Source organism: Vespa crabro, chromosome 20 (assembly GCF_910589235.1).
Source record: "Vespa crabro chromosome 20, iyVesCrab1.2, whole genome shotgun sequence".
NCBI classification, from domain to species: domain Eukaryota; kingdom Metazoa; phylum Arthropoda; class Insecta; order Hymenoptera; family Vespidae; genus Vespa; species Vespa crabro.
Genome location: NC_060974.1, coordinates 2,759,003 through 2,781,502, shown reverse-complemented (window position 1 = coordinate 2,781,502; position 22,500 = coordinate 2,759,003). Strand labels below are relative to the sequence as shown.

Sequence of the window (22,500 nt, the reverse complement as noted above, 5' to 3'; positions counted from 1 at the left end):
TTAGATATCGTTAAACCATATAGCTATACATATTGCTTCCCTCCCCCCTCCCCCTCCACCACCCCCTCGCCGTCTGGATATTCAGATTTCTATCACACGCTTTTATTACAAACTCTATTGAAATTTCTCTGATACATATATATATATATATATATATATATATATATATATATATATATTCTCATAGAAATTGTCATAATATCATTGATCATTAAGGATCATAATTAATATCTTTGATTGTACGATATAATGTAACGTTATCGCATTTGTTACAATTAATACAATTGAAATAAGTTTCTTTTTTTAAATTTACTCATTTATATTTTTTGTTATTGTATTTTTCCTTTTCTTTCTTTTTTTTTCTTCGTACGATTATTAAAGAAAGGTGATTGTCTTGGTGGTTTGACAAGAAAAGAAAAAAGTAAGGAAGAAAGAAAAGTGAAAAAGAAAAATAAGACAAAGAAAATTATATTCCGACAATATTTTTGAATAATTGCGTTCGAAAAGATTGTCGATGATTGAATATAGATAATTCTCTTTCTCTCTCTCTCTCTCTCTCTCTTCCTATCTGTTTATCCATATCTATATATATATATATATATATATATCTTTATCTCTCTTTCTCGATAGACCATTTAAAGAGAAAAAGTGTTTAGCCGTCATTTCGTTTAGGTACCTCGGCTTCTAACTAGTTAGAATGCTTACGCGAATAACACTCGACTTTAACGTTGGCATGTGTGGGTAAATTGCGGGGGTGGAAGATGAGAGAGAGAGAGAGAGAGAGAGAGAGAGATAAAGAGAGATTCACGTGGACATACAATACAAGAGCGTGTTGTTGCTCGGTAGGAGCGGCCGCGAGATATTGGTATGATACATTGAGACAATGAGGCGTAAATAAGATAATGGTGCGTCGTATGCTCGCGCGCACGTTTCGCGCGAGCGCGCGACTACGACAGTAGAGTGAGTAGTTTAAGTGCTCGAAGGGTCGAACTGACCGACTGGAAGAAATGACAGAAAGAGAGAGAGAGAGAGAGAGAGAGAGAGAGGTGAGAAGGAAAGAGATTGTGTATGTAGTCTACGTTACTTCGATGGTTGGATGGATTGATGGATGGATGGATAGATAGATAAAACCAGTGAGAGAGAGAGAGAGAGAAAGAAAGAAAGAGAGAGAGAGAGAGAGAGAGAGAGAGAGATGACCGGTTAGGATCACCAGATGGGATTGTTACCCGCGGCCTGCACACCGTACAGACGTGCTTTGCATTCTTATACTTTTATGTTCTCGTCAAATGTTCTAAACTAATCCGATAATAAATTTAATTTTTAAATTATTTTATGTAATTATATATATATATGTATTTGTGTGTCTGTCTGTCTGTCTATCTGTCTGTCTGTCTGTCTGTGAGTGTGTGTGTGTAGGTACATATATATATATATATATATATATATATATATATATATATATATGTACGTATGCATGTATGTACACATATTGTATGTACGTATTTATATTTGTTGTATATATGCATGTATATATGTATGTGTGTATGTATGTATGTATTTATGTATATATGTTATTCTTTAATCGTAATGTAACGCGATTTTGTTTTTTTTTTTCTTTTTTTTTTTTTATTATTTATTTATTATTATTATTGTTGTTGTTGGTTTCCTTGTTGTTGTTGTTGTTGTTGTTGTTGGTGTAGCAAATAATATTTCTTAGATCTTCGTGTAATGTTTCTTTTCTTTCGTTTTCTTCTCTTTTCTTTTCTTTCTCGTTTTTCTTTTTCTTTTTTTTTCTTTTTTTTTTTTTTTCTTTTTTTCATTTTTTTTTCTTCACTTACGTTCACACTATACAATCGATGAAATTTAATTTAAAAACGAAACGTCAGAAATTTGCAACGATGTTGTATTTGTTTATTTGTTTTCTTCTTTGTATTTTTTTCTTTTTCTTTTTTTTTTCTTTTTTCTTTTGAAAAATCAAACGCATCGATTCTGTCGAACTGCAATTTTTCCTTTTGGTTTTTTTCCCCTTTTTCCTTTTTTAATATCAATTTTAATTATAATTTCATTGACCTACCTACAATATTTCGTAAATCTTCAATTAATCGTTTCTTTTTCTTTGTCGCCTTCTGAATTCGTGATTCGATTTAATTTAAGAAAAAGAAAAAAAAAAGAAGAAAAGAGAGAGAGAGAGAGAGAGAGAGAGAGAGAGAGAGAAAAGAAAAGAGAAGTATCTAAGACGGTATATATTTTTTATTATTATTACGTATCGTCGTATCGACGATAATTCTTTAGATCGTCGTTTAATTTTTCTTCTTCTTTTCTTTTTCTTCAATTATTCGTGATATTTAATTAAAAAAAAAAAAAAAAAAAAAAAAGTAAATAAATAAATAAATAACTAAATGATGAGGAAAAAAAAAAAAAGAAAAGAAAAGATGAGATCTCTACGATCTTTCTTTTTTAAAAAAAAATTACACGTAAATAGAAGAATTACATTACATATCGTTTCCTTTTCTTTTTCGTCTCTTTTTTTGTTTCCTTTTGTCACAGCAGAAAAAAAGAATAGGAAGGAAAGAAGAACGACGTAAGATTAGAAAAAAGAAAGAAAAGAAAAGAAAAAGAGTGTTTCGAAAGTGTCGATCGAAGGAATGACGATCGACAATTTTTCATCAATTTTCCGGAAAAAATAAAGGAAAAAGAAAAAAAGAAAAGAAGAAAGATCCCTTCGCAGAGAATAAAACAAAATCCTTATTGAATATAAATGAACGTCGATCTTAATTAAATTTAATGACAATCAGAAGTAGTAAGAAAGAATTATCGTAAAATTAGTTTACCATGTTTCTCTTTGGTTTTATGGTTCCGTCGGTATAATAATATAATTTCTCATTTTTTAGATACGTTCGTTTCATTTTCGTTCATTCCAAATATTAACTCCGACGATAAAAAAAAAAAAAAGATGTATGTATATATATATATATATATATATATACTGAGAGATAGAAAGGTAAAATAGAATAGAACAGAATAAAGATAGAAATAGATATAAATAGTAATTAGATGCTAACCTTTAATTTTTTTATCCTTTCGATGTTTTTATTATTTCGATGGTTTCCTTCCTGTTAATTTTCTTCCGAAACTTAATAAAAATAAAATAAAAATACACCGTTATTATTATTATTATTATTATTATTATAATTAATCTTCGTCCTTTTTTAATTGAATTATTGCCCGTTCCCCCACTGCCCGTCTGCCCGTTCGCGTTAAAATCTTGATCGATCTTAGAACGAAATTACGAAATAAAATTTATGTAAGATTGAACATCGATGAGATATATCTTTATATAATAAATATTATATTACATAGTGTTGTATGTAATAAAATTTGTATTATTATTTAAATGAACCTTTAAGAATTTTGTTAAACTTTTTTATGATTTAACGATTTTTCTTATTTTACGTGTGTGTGTTGTGTGTGTCAAAAAAGTTTGATTTAAAGTTAGATTTAAAGATTTAAGTTTTTTTTTTTTTTATTCCAAGGATTAGAATGGATTAGAGTGGATCGACTAATATATATATATATATATATACATATATATATATATATATATATATATATATATATATATATATGTATTAGGGTATAAAATATATAAGACTTATAGTTTTTTTTTTTTTTTTTTTACAAAAAGGTGTTGAGAACATTTATTTTCGTATTTCCATACACATTGTCAATATGTTTGCGGAGACTAATGATAGAATTCGTTCTATTCTTCCTTCTTATTTATCCTTCTTTATTTTATAATTTTTTTGTTTTGTTTTCTTTTTCAATTTTTTTTCTTGCTTTTTTCTTTTTTCTTTCCCCCCCCCCCATTTATTTTCTTCATTTGTGTTTACTTTTCACTTTTATTTCTTCGCCTTTCTTTTTTTTACTCTTCGATTTCACATTTTCTCGATATAATACACATATATGCAGTAATTTATAATACATCTTTAGCACAATAACAATAATCTCTCATCATCATCATCATCTTCTTCTTTTTCTTCTTCATTATCTTCTTCTTCTTCTTCTTCTTCTTCTTCTTCCTCTGTGTTTATGTATTTTTTTTTTTTCAGTTTTATTTCTATGTACACAATATGCATGTATATATATATATATGTATGTATATATATATATATATATATATATGCATATATCTATAACAGGATTGACGAATTTGTTTTCTTTTTTTTTTTTTGTCGACACTATCATCAGATATTTTTAATTCGTCGATCGAAGTTAGACTAAATGAAATTGGTAACGAGATATCTCGAACTTAATGACTACTTTTATATAATAATAATAATAATAATTAATATATATATATATAAATATATATATATATATATATATATGTATATCTATTTACAAATATTATATTACTCTACTAATACATATTTGCATTATAATGACTGTCTCGATAGAAAATAATCTCGTCAAGGTTCTTTTCTTTTTTTTATCCTATGCCTATGTAAAAGAGAAAGAAAGAAAGAAAAAAAAAGAGCGAATAAACGAAAACTTTTACATATACTACATATGTATATATTACAATTCGTATTTACAGGTACGTATGACTCGATGATTTAAATTAAAACAAAACAAAATAACATAAAATAGATAGGATAGGGAACAAAGAGAGAGAGAGAGAGAGAGAGAGAGAGAGAGAGAGAGAGAGAGAGAGAGAGAGAGAGAGAGAGAGGAAGGATTAAAAAAGAATAATCCAAAAAGAAAAAGAAGAAACGAAAGAAATGAAAAGTGTGGAGATGCGCGAGAAGAGAGCGATACCGTAATCTTCTTTTCGTTGAAAGAAAAAAAAAAAGGTAAATTTGATGAAAAACAAAATTAAGAAAGAAAGAAAAAAAAAGAAAAAAGAGAGAGAGAGAGAGAGAGAGAGAGAGAGAGAAAAGAGATAATCCGTGCACGAAAAATGATAGGTGGTAAGGTGCGAAATTATTTTCCCGAAAAAAGAAGAAGATAAGAGCGCACAAACGATAAAATGGATAGATACGAAATCATTTTCCGTGAGGAAAAATATATGTATATATATATATTTATATATGTACGTGTATATGTATATGATGTGTATTCATATACGTAAAATAATTCAGCTTTGTCTTCCGGTTAAAACGGTGATAGGTTTTAACAACAATTGAGGTGGACTATGAGGAATCGGTCTCGATCCTTGCTGTACCATCGTATTACCACAGATTGTAACTGGTGGTGAGTGCGGTGACATTGGTTCAGGACTGCTACCCGGGGAACCCGTATTCGATGTCGGTTGGCTCAATACCACCGACGGTTGATTGACTTGATACCTCGTTTGTTGATTGAAAACCGCGACAGCGGCTGCCTGTTGTTGATGTTGTTGATGTGCAGCCAACGATCTTAGTGTGGTATAAAAGTCATAGGGATTACCTGAACCTGGAATACCAGGTGGTGCGGTAATCCCGGTTGGATAACCGGCGGTTGGTGTTTGTAGTAACCTTTCCATAGAGAATGCACCATGTGCCGGTGGTGCGGCGGTTGCTGGTACAGCCTGTGGTTTACAAGGTAAACCATTCGTAGTTGTTGAAGAAGGATTTGTCGCTGAACCTGGTAAAAGGCTACTGGGATAACCGGCTGGTGTAGTTGAATATGCCGCCGCTGTAGCCGTTGGATAACCAGCAGCCGCGGCACGATGTAAATGATAAGGTAATGTATAGAGCGACGCTGGCCAACCTGGTGGACCATAAGGACTTGGATATAATCCACCAAGTACTACACTTCTTTTGAATGCTGCTAAACGTGACCTTGATGCAGCTGATGATCTTCTTCTTAATTTACCAGTTGTACCACCTATAAATACATCCTCGGAACTTGGATCCAACATCCAATAATTACCCTTACCGGGGTCGTCGTAATGCCTTGGCACTTTTACGAAACATTTGTTCAATGATAAATTATGACGGATAGAATTTTGCCAACCTTGTTTATTGTTCTCGTAATAAGGAAAATTCCTCATTATGTATTCGTATATCCCGTTAAGAGTCAAACGTTTTTCCGGGCTTTCACGTATAGCCATCATTATCAATGCATTGTAACTGTATGGTGGTTTCTCCGTTTTTTTTTTAACCTCGTTCTGTTGTTGTTGCTGCTGCTGTTGCTGTTGCTGCTGTTGTTGCTGATGTTGTTCTTCTTTTGTAATATCATGTTGATCATCCGTCGGATAGTTATGATTCGCTTTAGATGAATTTCTTGAACAGTCCAATGGTGGTGGTGTCTCTGTACCATCACCGGTTACATCCAAATCACTGGAATCATCGCTATCATCGGCGTGTGAAGCGTCAGATGATATCGATTGAATCGCCGACGGTACTGGAGTAGTGTTACCTCCGGTACAAGCTTCCGGTAATATACTCCTAATACTGAAACTACTTTTAAGGGCAGCTCGCGGTGGTGGCGATGCTGTCACCGTGTGCTGTTCGTTTGAAGCTTCCATGTTAACCATAATAATCTTCTTTTTTTCTCCCCCCTTCTTCTTTTACTCAACTCACTCGATAATCGAAAGAATTTCTAATCCGAAACGTGAAGATTTTTTCCTTTTTTTGGTGTCTCCTTTTTGTTTTTGTTTTTTGATTTTTTTTCCTTATTCTTTTAATTACGATTAATAAACACTTATCCAATTGATCGTTTTAACAGTACTTTTTGTTTCTTATCTTTTTAATTTTTTTGTTCGTAATTTTCCATTCTTTACTCCTTTAAACGAGTACACTGTCTCTTTCCTTCCGTCCCTCCCTCCCACCCACCCCCCCTTCTCAATTCCTTGTAACACAATAAATGCACGATAACACACTTATTTTCCTTTTGGTATTATTCAATCTTGTACGAAGTATTTATAACGCGAGAAATAAAAATTTCTCACACGAAAGTTCACCGTCTTATCATCATCATTATCATCATCATCATCATCATCATCATCATCATCATCATCATCATCATAACAATAACAACAATAACAACAACGGTAAAACAATAATTACAACGAGGACGAGGACGACGACGAATAACAATGACGTTTTTCTTGTTTACGACAACAACGACAACAACAACGACCACGACAACGACGAGTAATGATAAAAATAAACAGACCAGACCGAGGCGCTCCTACGGAGCATCAGAGCGTTCTGACCATTTCCCCCGCCACGTACCTTCTTATACCAACCGTTTAGTCACGCCTACTGTGTATTCAATTCGAACGTAGTGACAACGAACGGACCAATCGGGATACAGTTTATCCCACGATACCGTATATCCTAACGCTTCTAAATCCCCCCCACCTCACCTTGATCATGTTTTCCGTCCAATGTTTGACAGCAAACAATGCAAACAGCGCGCATGGTAAAGGAAGAGAATACATCGACTTTAATGGTGTGGTGTTGGTAATGGTGATGGATTTTAGTAGTAGTAGTAGTGATAGTATAGTAGTAGTTGTAGAGTAGTAGTAATAGAAGTAGTAGTAATGATAATATGATAGTAGTGGTGGTAGTAGTGGTGGCGGTAGTTGTTGGATAGGGTGGGGGTTAAAGTTAGCAAGCCGCTCCCTACTCTCTCCCTCCACTATACCGCTCCTATCGTCGGTACCACCACTCCCTAGAATCTGGGGCTAGCAAGTAGTAGACGGGTTCTACTGCTTCTTCGCCAACTTGGATTATACCTACGACCAGTAGGGTGTGTTGTTACACGCCATTTGGGTGGGGGAGCGCAGCCGCAACGCTACTCTCATATAAGGCCGCGTGTGCAAACAAATCCCTGCGTATCTATACTCCGCACTTCTACGCCCTCCCTCGAGGATGGCGGGCTTGGAAGGGGTGTTCTGGTGGTTACTCTACTATAGGATCCAAATGTCACTTCTATTTTTTCCTTTTCTTCTCTTCTTTCCTTCTCTCTCTTTCTCTCTCTCTCTCTCTCTCTCTCTCTCTCTCTTTTTCTATTTCATTTATTGGAAGGGTAATCAAGAGAGTCGGGGGGGTTGAAAAGGGGATGAAACATGCGTCGTTCAATCATCGTTGTTCTAAATGTACGACGTTTAATATGTAACTAACTAATGTTAAATATTGTAAACAAATATTTATTTAAATGGATCGATTATTGAACGAATATTTCGTGTCTAGAATGAAAGAGAGAGAGAGAGAGAGAGAGAGAGAGAAGGATTTAATAGATTTAATTTCTATTTTTATTTGAATCGAAAATTTTGTTTTTTCTTTTTCTTCCGATGCTCCTAAATTCGACGATTTAATCGAAATTCAAATTGATTTGTTATTCTTAAAAAATTCGATCCTTCTTTCTACCCTTTCTCCCCTCCCCCTCGACCTTTTCTAATCACCTCGCTAATTCTCTCAAATAAATTCTGTAATTATTGGGAAATATTTAAATGTTATAATCAAAGTAATAAAAAAAAGTAATAATCAAAGAATTTGTCTGATTTGAAATGAATTATATCGTATCGATCGTGTATTTCTAATTAAATATTAGACGAAATGTGCCGTTTGTTTTTCTTTTTCCTTTTTTTTTTTATTTTTTTTTATTTTTTTCTTAACTTGTCTAAGTAAAAAACAGAAAAAAAGAAAGAATCGTAGATGTTAGATCGATAATTTAATTGAAGCTCGTTAGATACAGACGTACGTATATAAGACAATTTTAAGTATATTATACACATACACACACACACACACACATATATATATATATACATATATTATATAACTAACCCTTACTCACGTGCAAAGACAAATCGCGTTCGATCGGGTCAAAACTTTTTACGACGCTTGTTGGCCTGTTACATTACATTCCTCTCTAATCCAATTGAAACGTCGTATACGAAATAAGATATAATGATCACCCGCGGCTCTCTAATATCATCTAACATCTAATATTCTTTCTCTTCCTCTTCTTCTTCTTCTTCTTCTTCTTCTTCTTCTTCTTCTTCTTCTTCTTCTTCTCGCGTTCGAGAGTTTGACTCGTCGGTTTCTTTTGATGTATGTATATACATATATATATGTGTGTGTGTGTGTGTGTGTGTGTGTATTTCGCTGTTTCGTTGTCTACGAAAAAAAAAAATAGATAGATAGATAGATAGATAGATAGATAGAAACAAAAAATACAAAAGTTCATAAATCTTTAAAAGATCTAACCACTCGACAATTCTTCCATTTCAACCCCTCCCCCCCACTACTTCTTCCCCTTAAATAGATTCGATCTAGGAAACTATGCTTAAAGGTGGTCGGACTATAATAGCGACGGTCCAAAAGGAAACGTTATAAGATCAAATGGATAATTTCGTTTTCAAATGGGACCACCACCATAGTGATTTTAATTTCATCATGTTAAATATATTCAACATGTATGTATATAAAATGTAATAACGTAATTTACGTTTATTATGGGATTACGTTTAACGAATAATAATTATGAATCTTGTATTAAAATCTTATATTAAAATTTTTGTTAAAATATTAATAGAAATTTCTTACGGATTTATTTTTCGATATGACATATTAAATATAATTATTAAATTATAAACAGAGGTATAAAGAAAAATTATATAAATATACATATATCTAATAGTAGTAGTAGTAGTTTAATTAATACATATATATGTGAATGTATATATAATTTTTTGTTTTTTTTTTTTTTTAAATAATTTTTCAATCGAATAATTTCAAAAATATTATTCTATCATGATCTATTCACTTGTTTTTTTTTTATTATTTTTATTCTCTTTTGTTTTTTTCTCTTTTTTTTTCTTTTTTTTTTTTTTTTTTTTTAACTAACGATAGTTTTCGCCTAATCTCGAATTAGCAAGAAAAAGAAAAAAAAAAAAACCACGAAATATCCTTTAAGAAAATTTTAATTTTAATTTTAATTTTAATTTTAATTTTAATTTTAATTTTAATTTCGTTTACATCCTAATAAGATTAATTAAGATTAATCATTAATTTAACCAATTGTAAAAAAATTTCAAGGACACATCGTTAATAATATTTTCTTAAATAGTCTCTTAACGAGGAAAAAAAGTGAGACAGAGAGAGAGAGAGAGAGAGAGAGAGAGAGAGAGAGAGGAGGGAGACTGAGGGTGTTGCTGAGGTAGCAAAATTTAGTGGTACTAATACATCAGTATCTTTCGAAATTTTTCTTTCGAAGGATATTCGGCTAGAAGGATCCCAAAGAAGAAGTTCTTTTTTGCAGTGCCGGTCTATACTAACATCTTTATAGATTTTTCGAGACCTGGGGTGGGCCCCCCCACAGTGAAAAACGTCGTCACCCCGTGGCGAACCGTAGATTTAGTTGCGTCCCTGCGTTCCTTTACCTCTATCCTTTATCTATATACATATATATATATATATATATATATATATATCTCTCACAAACACACACACACGGACACATATTCCCTCTCTTTCTCTCCTACACTTTCGCATTCCTAAACGAATCGTCCAATTGTTCTTATTATATTCGTCGTTTGTTATTATTCAATTCTTTCTTCTTCAAAAATTATTTTTTTATTATTATTTTTCTTTTTTTTCTTTTTTTACTTCACACAAATCTAACATCACATGAAAATGAAAGAGAGAGAGAGAGAGAGAGAAAGAGAGAGAGAGGGGGGGGGGCGGTAGGGAGGAGGGAGTGGGACGATATCGAATAGGGGGGATATTATGATAAACAAAAAAAATAATAATAATTGAAAGAAATAGAACGATGGTAAGGATAAGAAAGAGGATGAGAAAGAAAATAAAAAAAAGAAATAAATAAAAAGGGAAGGCAAAGAAAATGAAAATCAGAAAGAGAAAAAGAAGAAAAGAGAAAGGAGAAAGAGGAAAAGAGAAATGCAAGGGACGAGGTCAAAGGCACGTTTCACTCGCCGCTCACCCTCTCTCTTCACCCCCTGCTGTGGGGTGGCATCCTCCCTCCTTCCCTACCTCCCTCCCTCCCTCCCTCTTTTCCTTTACGCTGGCCCTCCTCACGCTTTACGAAAAAGGAAGAAAATAAAAGACGTGGACAACCGCGACCAATCGTAGCCCCGGAACGTTCATTGCTTCATTATCGTTTCGGAATACCGCATTCGTCGCGATCCACAAATTCAATGAGCTTCCATTTCCTCCTACGTTCTCTCGTTCCACACGTGTCCCCTGCAATTTCAATGTATAGGAAAGAGAAATATATATATATATATATATATATATATATATATATACATATGTGTATATATGTATATATGTAACAAGGAAAAGAAAGAAAAATAAAGAAAGAGAACAAAAACGAATCATACGGAGAATTAACGAATGGTCTGCTCGTTAGAACAACAACAATAAAAAAAAAAAAAAAAAAAAAAAAAAAAAAAAAAAAAAAAAAAAAGAGATAAAGATAAAGGATCGATGGATATCTTCGATCGATTTTAATCCTCGTGGGTTTTTAAGTTTTGTTGAAAAAAAAAAAAAAAAAAAAAAAAAAGGAAAAAGAAAAAAAAAAGAAAATGACTTTATACCCATTTCGTTGATCAATTAACATTCAAGAGAAAAAGAAAACAAAAGAGAAAGAAAATGAAATAAGGAAGGGAATATAGAAGTTAATAAAAATTCATTACAAATTGGGCCTCATAACTGTGAAAACAAAACTTATTTAAAATAATATTTATAGTAACAATAAAAAAAAAAAAAAAAAATAATAATAATAAACAATAACAATAATAATAATATAAATTGATACAAACAAACAAAATTTATACATTTGTTTTTTTCTTTTTTTCTTTCTTTTTTTTTTTTTTAGAATATTCAAATATTAAAATATTCTTCTCACAATTTTTAAGAAAAAGGAAAAAAAATAATAACAAAAAAGAGAGATCAAAATCAGAAAGAGAGAGAGAGAGAGAGAGAGAGAGAGAGAGACAGAGAGATGAAGAAAGAAAATCAAGGAAGAAAAAAAAAAGAAGATGAAAGTATTATAGATACAATTGAACAGTTTCAAAAGGAGCGCATCGAATGTTCAAAATCCCAGCACTCATTACGTCATTATCTCGAAGTATATCCGCTGATCTAAATTCGCCATGCACTCGTCGTTGCATTAGTCACGGACCTTTTCGAAAGAAGTAATACACACCTAGATAGATTCATACACACACACACACACACACACACACAGACACAAATACATAAGCACACGTATATCAAGGAATAAGATATCTATCTTGGTATATCTCTTCTCTTCGTCCCTCTTGTACAAAACCTCTTCTTCTTCTTCTTCCTCCTCCTCCTCCTCTTCCTCCTCCTCCTCTTCTTCTTCTTCCTCTTCCAGTTCCTCTTCTTTTTGGTTTGCCATTATTTCGTCACCCATCCGTCCGTCCGTCGGCTCCACCTCCCCACCTCGTCCCTCTTCACTCCCCTCCCCCGCCTCCAATCCTCCCCTCCCCGCCCCCAATCCTTCCCTCCCCTGCCTTCTATCTCCCAAGCTATCTATCTTTCAACTTTTTCCAGAAGCCGAAGGACACTCCTCGTGTCGTGCGTCAGGTAGACCCCCAAGTATACACACGAAGTGGACCAACAAACGAGTCTATTTGCCCGACAAAGACTCCGGAAAAGCTACGAATTTTCGGCTTGGTATCTTTCTTTTCTTTTCTTTTCTTTTCTTTTCATTTTTTTTTCTTTTTCATTCTTTCTGTCTCTTTTTTCCTTCTTCCTTTGGACATTCCTGATTGGACGAGGAGAAATGATCGAGAGGATCGAAGAAGACGACCGGGACCGAAGAAATGTTAGAAGGGATGAAAAAGAAGGGGTGAGAAGTGTTTTCGGAAGAATAAGGGAAGTGAAGAGAGTGAGGAAAGTTGGCGATACCTTTCTATTCTATTTCCGTGTATTCTTCTAATATTAAAGTAAAGCTTCCTACTATTTATTTATTTATTTATTTTATTTTATTTATTTATTCGTCTATTTATCCTTTTGTTTTATTTATTTTGTTATTCATTCGTCTATGTATTTATTTATTTTATTTATATATTTATTTATTCGGTTATTTATTCATTTTATTTTATTTATTTTTCTTATTTATTCGTCCATTTATTTATTTATTTATTCTTTTATTTGTATATTTATTTACTTATGTTCTTGTTCCCTTTTGTTTAAATATATATATATATATATATATATATATATATATATCTGATCGATTTAATTATTTTCTTTTCTTTTTCTTTTTTTTTTTGTATCAGGTCAATGATATTGATATTTGAATTGATATTGAATTGATAATTTTTCAACTATTGTAAATATTGTAATCATATTGATCTGATTTAAAAACACGTATTATATCAAAGATTTTCTAATACGAATTGATTCGATCGATTTTATACAGTGGTGTCAATACAATATTTTCGAACTTTCTTGGTCTATCTCGACGTGGTAATAAATTCAGAACTTTAAAATGTTCATTTTCATTCATTGATGTCTTATAGAAAATTTTATATTATAAAGAAATATTTTTTATTTCTTTTTACTTCAAAGATTTTCATTTATTTGTATAATAATTTTTACAATGATTCATGTTCAAGTGCTTCATCGAAAAATAATTTGTTTTTTTGTTTTTACAAATTAAAATTATATACCAATGGAAAACAACGTTTAAATAATAAAGTCTTATTTGTACGATTAAGTATTATATTTTTTTTCTCTTTTTTTTTTACACTTATCGGTAAACAAAAAAAATTAATATGTTATTTAAAACAAAATATTATTTATAATAAAATCATGCTTATCAATTAAATCGTTATGATATGATTGATTTATATATCTTTTTGCGCAAGTGCATATTGGAACATCTGTTCGTAAAGAGTTCCTTAAGATGAGACGAACGACGATTTAAATTTTTATAAGGCCATTTAAAGTCTTTCTCCCTGAAATTTAGAAGAACTTCTTTTGAACTATAAGAGACTAAGAAGGAGAGAGAAAGAATGACACAGGGAGCGAGACTAACCTGGTAGGGAGTGGAGTTAAGTATCCCAGGAGGACGAGACTAAACTGATAGGAGGCAGGGCTAAACGTGTAGGAGACGGGGCCAAATACACAGGGACGAAGATAAACTGGCAGAAGGCGGGGCCCAGTGCTCCAGGGGGCGGGCTAAACTGGTAGGAGGCGTGGCCAAGTACCTCAGAGGCGGGGCTAAAATGGTAGGAGGCGTGGCCAAGTACCCTGGGGCGGGCAAAAATGGTAGGAGGCATGGTCAAATACCTCGGGGGCGTGGCCAAGTGTCTAAGGGGCGGGGATAAAATGGTATGAGGCGGTGCCAAGTGCTCCAAGGGCAGGACTAAACTGACAGGAGACAGGGCCAAGTACCTCGGAGGCGGGGCTAAACAGGCAGGAGGCGGGGCCAAGTACCCCAGGGGGCGTGGCTTGGATAGGAGGGGCGGGGCTAAACTGGTCCCGTGGGGGCTGAACTGGTGGGGGCGGGCATATAGTAAGTAACTTTATCTATCATATAGTCGATAGTCAGTATTGTCATTTATAGTCATGTATAGTCAGTATAGTCTTTTATAGTCATTTATAGTCCTTATAATCATGTATAATCTTTATAGTCTGTAGTCATCTACGCAATAGACATATAGTCAGTAGTTAACAACTTTCACTATATGTACAATTTTCTACTACCATGGGAATCACCGCGATGAGATAAATCATGTTGTGATGATACTTTTAACCTTTCGAATACTTTGGGCGCACATATGCGTCCAGCGAAAGCTATCGGTATTGACTATGGAAGCAAATACACATGAACATGGCAAAAATTATGTTTCTGTGCAATCATTAAGTGAAAATTGCGATAATGATGTTTTCAATAAGAATTCATTAACGTTAACGATAATGGCAATTCATTCTCTTCGACGTTATTGTTATCATAAAGAAAAAAAAAAGAAAAAAGGGAAAATGTAGAATAATTCAAATAATGCTTCAAAGTGAAAAAAACAATACTCAATTTATTTTACATATCTTTAAAATACTTCGAAAACATAATTTATAAGATTCAAAACATTTTTTAACTACATATCATACAAAATTACAAACATAAATTTATTACAAAACAATTTACTACTCATCTAGATTTTGTGTGTGTGAAAGGGATTTAAAGAAATCATGATGTTCCGATGGTATATATTCTAATAGGTCAATTATGTCCTTGAATTTTGCTGTTGCAATTTGTCTGATATTTTCATACAGTGATGTTAATACAATATTTTTGTACTTTCTTGAACTACCCCAACGTGGTAATAAATTCAGGACTTCAAAATTTTCATTTTCATTTATTGATTTAAGTATAAATGGAGTTAGGCCACTATCAAAATAAACGGCTCATATATATATATATATATATATATATATATATATATATATATATTTTTTTTTTACTTCTGTTTTTTCCTCTTTCTTTTTTCTTTTCTTTTTTATTTTTTCTTCTTATTGCATCGCAGTGTCGAAGAGAATCACATTTACGAAAGTCAAGTCGAAGATCACATGGTCTTAGGTATGATGGTTGCTACTTCTTCGAGTAATACAAGTGACACAAAAGAGACCAAAGATTTTGTTTTCTATTAGTCTGTCAAAGAGATTCAAAAAAAAAAAAAAAGGAAAGAAAAGAAAAAAAAAGAGGATCAGATTCAAACGGATGATCCTTGTACGTAAAGATCTGGGCACCGCGTTCATAGGCCTTATGGGAAAATCTATGGATACTCTTTGAGCTTAGTCCTACCTACGACTTTTTCCACGTCGATGGAGAACAAACATTTCGTCGTCAACGAAGAGAGAGAGAGAGAGAGAGAGAGAGAGAGAGAGAGAGAGAGAGAGGGAGAGAGGCCAAGGTCGACAGATCACAAACAGTTAATCTCACCCCTCGTTTCAAAAAGTTTTCATGTTATACGGAGATGATCCCTGTGGTGAACGGGTTAAAATTCTCGCGGTAACGTGAAAAAAGATGATGAGGGATGCAGGGAGGGAGAGAGGGAGAGATGGGGGAGGAGGAGGAAGAAAGGGGTTAGATTTAGTTTGAGGAGATTGGAAGAAGAGGAGAGAGAGAGAGAGAGAGAGAGAGAGGGAGAGAGAGGAAAGAAAAAAGAGAAAAAGAAAGAAAATAGAAATCCTTTAAAAGGATTTCTAAAACGATACACACACACACACACACACACACACACCACTTCTCACATGGTCGGATATACGATGCAAAATCTTCTTCTACCTTTTTAAGGCGATTTTGTTGAAAACTTATCGAGCTAAGCTTTTGAATTTCTCGAAAGGATTCTAACGATTGAATATAATCCATTGAGAAAAGAGTCTCATCTTCGAATTAAAATGAAAACGAAAATAAGAAAAAGAAAAGAAAAATGAAGAAGAAAAGAAAATAGAAGATGACGAGGAAGATGAAAAATAGGGAGAGAGAGAGAGATAGAGAGAGAGAGAGAGAGAGAGAGAGGTGTCAAATAAAGATTGAATGGATTTTTTTTTTTTCTTTTTTTATCCCAAAACATGTTCGTTTGTTATGGCATGAGTATGATCGTCCAATAAAAAAAAGGCAATGGCAGGGAATGATTTAATGGTAAAGAAAAAGAAAAAGAGATTATTTGACATATGCAATGAGATCATTCGATAAATTTTCTGATGGACGTGTTAGAAAGGGAGGAGAAGGGGAGAGAGAGAAAGAGAGAGAGAGAGAAAGCAAGAAAGAAAGAAAGAAAGAAAGAAAGAAAGAAAAAGGAAATCTTTCGTATCAATGCGATTATTACAAATGATAATATCAACGACGATCATTTTTCCCGATAGAAATTTAATATTTGATATTGATGTCAAGAATGAAATTTAATAAGAAAAATTTTTATCGAGATTGATAAGGGTCAAGTTTGAAGGAAAAAAATAATTTCCTCGACGGAGGAAAACGACGGAAAGTAAAAATGAAAAAATGAAAATACAAAAGGAAAGCAAAACAAAAGAAAAAAAAATAATAATAATAATAAACATAATAATGACATAATATAATAATAATAATAATAATAATAATAATAATAATAATAATAATAATAATAATAATAATAATAATAATAATAATAATAAAGAAAAGGCAAGATCCAAAAATTTTTCGATTATATACGTCGATTCTCGAGTATACAACGTAAAACAAAAAAAGAAAAAAAAAAAAAAGAAAAATTCCAAAAAACGAAAAAAACAAAGAAAGAAGAAAAAAAGGAAGAAGAAGAAGAAGAAGAAGAAAAGAAAACAAAAATTGTGACGTATCGATCGAAGAGAGAGAGAGAGAGAGAGAGAGAGAGAGAGAGAGATCGTATGTGAGATATGCGTGAAAAAAGAAAGGAATTAAGGAAAGAAAAAAAGAAAAAGAAAAAAAAAAAAGAAGAAAGAAAAAATAATAAATTATTTATTAATATTCAATGTTGCATACGCATTATAAATATAGCTCATTAAATATAGTCTTTGAATGAAAACGAATATAACAATAAATATTTAAATAGTTTTGTCGCTTATATATATCACTGGGAAGCACCCTTTTTCTCTGGCCTCTCCAACTTCCCCCTCAACATCTAACCTCTTCACCTGACCTTCCTCTTTCAGCCTCGATCACTTTATTCTCAGTGGTTAACCTTAATCTGGATTACGAAAAGTAAAGGAAAAATCTTTCTAAAAGTAAAGGGAAATCTTTCTCTCTCTCTCTCTCTCTCGTTCTCTCTCGTTCTCTCTCGTTCTCTCTCGTTCTCTCTCGTTCTCTCTCGTTCTCTCTCGTTCTCTTTAACAAAAGCCATAACCGGATTAAGTTAAAAGTCGCGTATGAAAATAATCAAAAAAAAAGTCAATCCCTGGATTGTCGTTGTTGTTAGAAGTTATTAGAACCCGTAATCTATGGCTACTTAGTTGAGTCTAATATTTCTTTGAAGAAAAAGAAAAAGAAAAAACAAATAAAAAAAGAAAAAAAAAAAAAAAGAAGAAGAAGAAAATCCAACGAAATCAATGAACTCCTTTAGAACTTCTTACATTTTGCATTTAAGGATTTATTTTCAAATGGAAAGTTGATTGTTTTCTATTATTTTATTTTTTGTTTTTTTTTTTTTTTTGTTAATTTTTTTTTTTTTATTTTTACTATTCTTTTATCTTTCTTACCTTTTCTTTACTTCTTCCAATTTTTCTTTTTTTTTTAACTTTTCATTTCTTCTTATTTTTCATTCTCAACAAACGAATAGAGAGAACATAAGAAGTAAGCTATCGAATAAAACTTGTTCCTTTCGTTTATCTGATTTGATTTGATTGATTGATTGAATTATTTATTTATTTATTTATTTATTTATATTTTCTATCTCTCTTTCTTTTTTCTCTTTTTTCTTTTTTTTTTTCTGTCTAATCCTACTGACCTCTTAAACGTCATAAGATTCTCAAATTGATCGTTCTTAATTGTAAGAATATTAAGAATATCTTTCCACAAAAGATTTCTCGAAAAATCATTATACAATATTTCTTTATATATAGTATATAATCGTAATAAAAAAAAAAAAAAATTGTTGTCCTTGAACATACGTCGTCGATGAACAAATTACAAATATTTACAATATATTTTTATTTTATCAAATATATATATATATATATTGTTCTCTTTGTTTTCTCTCTCACTCTTACTCTCAATCTCTCTGTCTTTTTCTTTCTGCCTCTCTCTCTCTCTCTCTCTCTCTCTCTCTCTCTCTCTCTCTCTCTCTCTCTCTCTCTCTCTCTCTCTATCTGTCTATCTCTCTATCTCTCTTAATTCGCGAAGGAAACGCAATTGATAAAATAGTCGAATACTGTGGGCCACACTAGACACTTAGCCTTGATGGACTCCATTGATGTACAAAGGTACGTTGAAAAGAACGCTCGTTAAATTCTTAAAGCGATTGATTCTAATATAACGAAGCGGACTTGACAACAACAAAAAAGAATAAGAAAAGGAAAAAGAAAAGAGTTGACAGAAAAAAAAAAAAAGCCAATATTTGCACGCACAAAAGATGGATCATAGAATGTCGTCCGACTAACTGATTCAATTCGCTCAACGTCCGCCGTTGAACGAGCAAGAGAATACACAACGGGCTTAACATCGGTTTAACATCGGCCTGTATTAACTTCTTTCCATGTAATAACATACTTATGTAACTTACATACATACATTTAATCACGTATGTATATATATATATATATATATATATTGATAACAAATAATATTTCTTTGAAAAAATATACGAGAAAATCAACGAGCTCTTAAGATATCTTGTATTTTCTATTTACGATGTATTTTTTGAATGAAACTCATTTCATTATTTCGTTTATTTTTCCTTGGTATTTAATTTTCCTTACTTTTTTTTGTTTTCCTTTTTATTTTTCATTTTCTTATTTTCGATAAGAAGATTAAAAAAATTATTTATTTACGTACAAAGTCAATCTTAAAAGTAAATCTCACATTATTGCTTATGTATATATATATATATATATATATATATATATATATACATATTATTTATCGAAAAGTATGTATGAATCGATTGATCAGAAAAAAAAACATTAACAAATAAATAAATAAATAAATAAATAAAAGAAGGACAGAGTCATTATAAGCTGCCATTGATAGAAAGAAAGAGAGAGAGAGAGAGAGAGAGAGAGAGAGAGAGAGAGAGAGAATGAAAAAAGGAAGAAAGCAAAATAAGAAAAAAAATGAAAAAAAAAGAAGAAAAAAGAAGAAGAAAGAAAAATAAAAAAATAATCATTGACGATGGAAGGAAGGTTCGTTGAAAAATAGGATGACCTTGTAGCGAGTGTTACTTTGAGGCCAAGAGCATTAAAAAAAGCATTTCAAAAGAGGAACGAAAGGGGGATGAAGAAGAAGGTGGGAGGAGGGGCGGGTGGGAGGGAGTAAATAGACAAAGATGTCCGATTGCGAGTGTAAAGGCTTATAAATCCTGTTTTATTTCACTTCTCCTTTTTTTCTTCTTTCATTCTTCTTCTTTTTCTTTTTTTTTTTTTTTTTTTTTACTTTCCCAGTCCCCCCACCCCGCCCTCTCCCATTTTCTAACGTTCGAACGGAACGATAGAAGGGATGAAGGGGATAAGAGGGATGGATGGATACAACGTCGTAAAGTTCTTTTTTTACTTTTTCTTTTTTTTTGTTCTTTTTTTTTTTTTTTTATTTTATTTCTGAAGGTCCATTTTATTGACGTCAATCAATAATAAGTAAGTAAGTGAAAAAAAATATCAAAAGGGATGACGATTGACGTTATGTCAGCCACACGAAAAACCACATTTATAAGGGCCCATTATTATAAATATATCGTCGAACGGATCGGACAATGGAAAGGATATTTTTCTTAGATCTTTGGGAAGGGATGGTGAAGAGTGAGGGATGAGGGTTGAAGAGCGATGGACGTAGGAGGTGAGGATGAAGGGTGTAGAGCGAGGGACGAAGGAGATGAGGATGAGGGGTGAAGAGCGAGGGACGAAGGAGGTGAGGATCAAGGGTTAAGAGTGAGGGATGAAGGGGTGAAAGAGTTTGTGAGATTTCAAGGGAATAAGAAGGAGATAAAAATGAAAAGGAAAGGAAGGAAAGAAAAAAATAGAAAGAAGAGGAATAAATAAATGAGAAGGAACGCGATTTTCTTCTCTTCTATCTCTACTTCTTGTCTTCTTTTCCTTTTCTCTTTTTTTCTTTTTATATATATATATATATTTTTTTTTGTTCTTTCGCTTTTTTTTTTCTTTTTTTTTTTTTTTTTTTTTTTAATCGACGACGAAATAACAATAATTAGAATCTTTTTTAACAGGGTTACTATTAAAGAGAAAGTGATTCGTTTCAAAACATTAAAATTATTATTTTCGAGACAAGAAGGAGAAGTGGAAGAAGAAGAAGAAGAAGAAGAAGAAAGAACAAAAAAAAAAAGAGAAAGAAAGATATAAAAAATATTACGTAGAATGTCGTTTTATATTTATCTATTAAATTTTTTTCTCTTTTCTTTCTTTGCAAAGCGAAATTATTATTTACTATTCGTTTTATTTCGTTTCTTTCTCCATACCACACACACACACACACACACATACATACGCAAGAAGAACAAAATAAAAGGGAGAAAAAGAAAAACAGAACAAAAAGGAGAAAAGAAAAGAGAAAAGCAAGGAAACAAAAAATAAAATGGAAATATATCCATCTTATTCTTTTCTCTCTCTTTTCTTTTCTTTTTTTTTTTTTGTTTAATTTTCGTATTTTTTGTTTTCTCTCTCTCTCTCTCTCTCTCTTTTTCTCCCTTTGAAACAACTTCATCATTCTCACATTAATCGTTAAATTATTTTACGTATTGACAAATAAAAGAAAAGAAGGAAGAGGAAAAAAGTAAGAAATGAGGAGAAAAAAAAAAATGAAGGAGAAAAACAAGAAGAAAAGAGAAAGGAAAAAAGAAATAAAATAGAAAAAGAAAAGAAAAAAAAAAAAGAGAAAAAAAGAAAAATAGGATAAAGCAACCAACGCGATAATATGATAGTTATCCTCTATTACTACTGCCACTAACTACTACTACTACCACTAACTACTATTACTACTGCTATCACTAGTTACTATTACTACTACCATCACTAATTATTACTACTACTACTACCATTATTACTATTAGGTTGGAAACTATGAAACGGGCGTTGAATGAAAATAAATAACTAAACAAAAACGTCTCGTTTCATAGTTTCCAACCTAATAATTATATATTACGTTGGAAACTATGAAACGGGCGTTGAATAAAAATAAATAACTAAACAAAAACGTCTCGTTTCATAGTTTCCAACCTAATATTACTTGTAATATTTTTTATATTCTTTTTTAGTAAACGACACACGAGAGATCCGTGGATTCAACCCGAAGAAGACTACTAATACTAACACAACTATATATATACATATATATATATATATATATATATAAGGTTTCCTCTTTCCCGTTTCTCGAACGCCTTTTCTCGATAATTGGCATTCGGTTACGTCGATAAAGGGATACGACTGACACTCCCGTTTTCCTTTTTTCTTTTTTTTTCCTTCCTTTCTTTCTTTCTTTCTTTCCTTCCTTCCTTCCTTCCTTCCTTCCTTCTTTCCTTTTTTTTCTCTATCTTTTTCTCCCTCACTCTTACAAACCCCTCATTTCAATCCCACTCCCCCCTCCCCCAAACCCCCAATCCCAACCCCAACCCCAATTGACTCATCGTATATCTCAAGTTTATGCCTATGTTACATCGAGGACATTCGCGAACCGTATCAATATTTATAGCGCCTCGTTAATTCCCCAGGATAGATCGGCTTCGGATATCGGAGATGTGTGTTACGAAGGAGAAACGCCATTCTCTTATCTAACGAGAAAGATAGGATCTTAAAAAAGGATCTTTTTCTTCTCCTTTTTCTTTTTCTA

The 22,500-nt window shown here is 32.1% G+C and overlaps 1 protein-coding gene and 1 long non-coding RNA gene across 2 annotated transcripts in view; one reads left to right on the top strand and one right to left on the bottom strand.

The window, feature by feature from the left end:
- LOC124430960 overlaps nucleotides 1-12,981 on the top strand; it is a 151,780-nt gene extending 138,799 nt beyond the window's left edge. Inside the window, exons 2-3 of the long non-coding RNA XR_006943884.1 lie at nucleotides 12,540-12,662; nucleotides 12,770-12,981. This is a non-coding gene — a long non-coding RNA (uncharacterized LOC124430960). The remainder of the gene's footprint in view (nucleotides 1-12,539; nucleotides 12,663-12,769) is intronic.
- LOC124430955 (fork head domain transcription factor slp1-like) lies at nucleotides 4,158-7,209 on the bottom strand. The gene has a single exon (XM_046978223.1). The coding sequence runs from the start codon at nucleotides 6,518-6,520 to the stop codon at nucleotides 5,138-5,140; it is 1,383 nt and encodes a 460-aa protein (XP_046834179.1). The 5' UTR covers nucleotides 6,521-7,209; the 3' UTR covers nucleotides 4,158-5,137.
- Nucleotides 12,982-22,500: the final 9,519 nt, after the last annotated feature.

Excerpts from the sequence above, each read along its gene's own strand:
- LOC124430955 (XM_046978223.1), bottom strand. The coding sequence starts at position 6,520 with ATGGTTAACATGGAAGCTTCAAACGAACAGCACACGGTGACAGCATCG.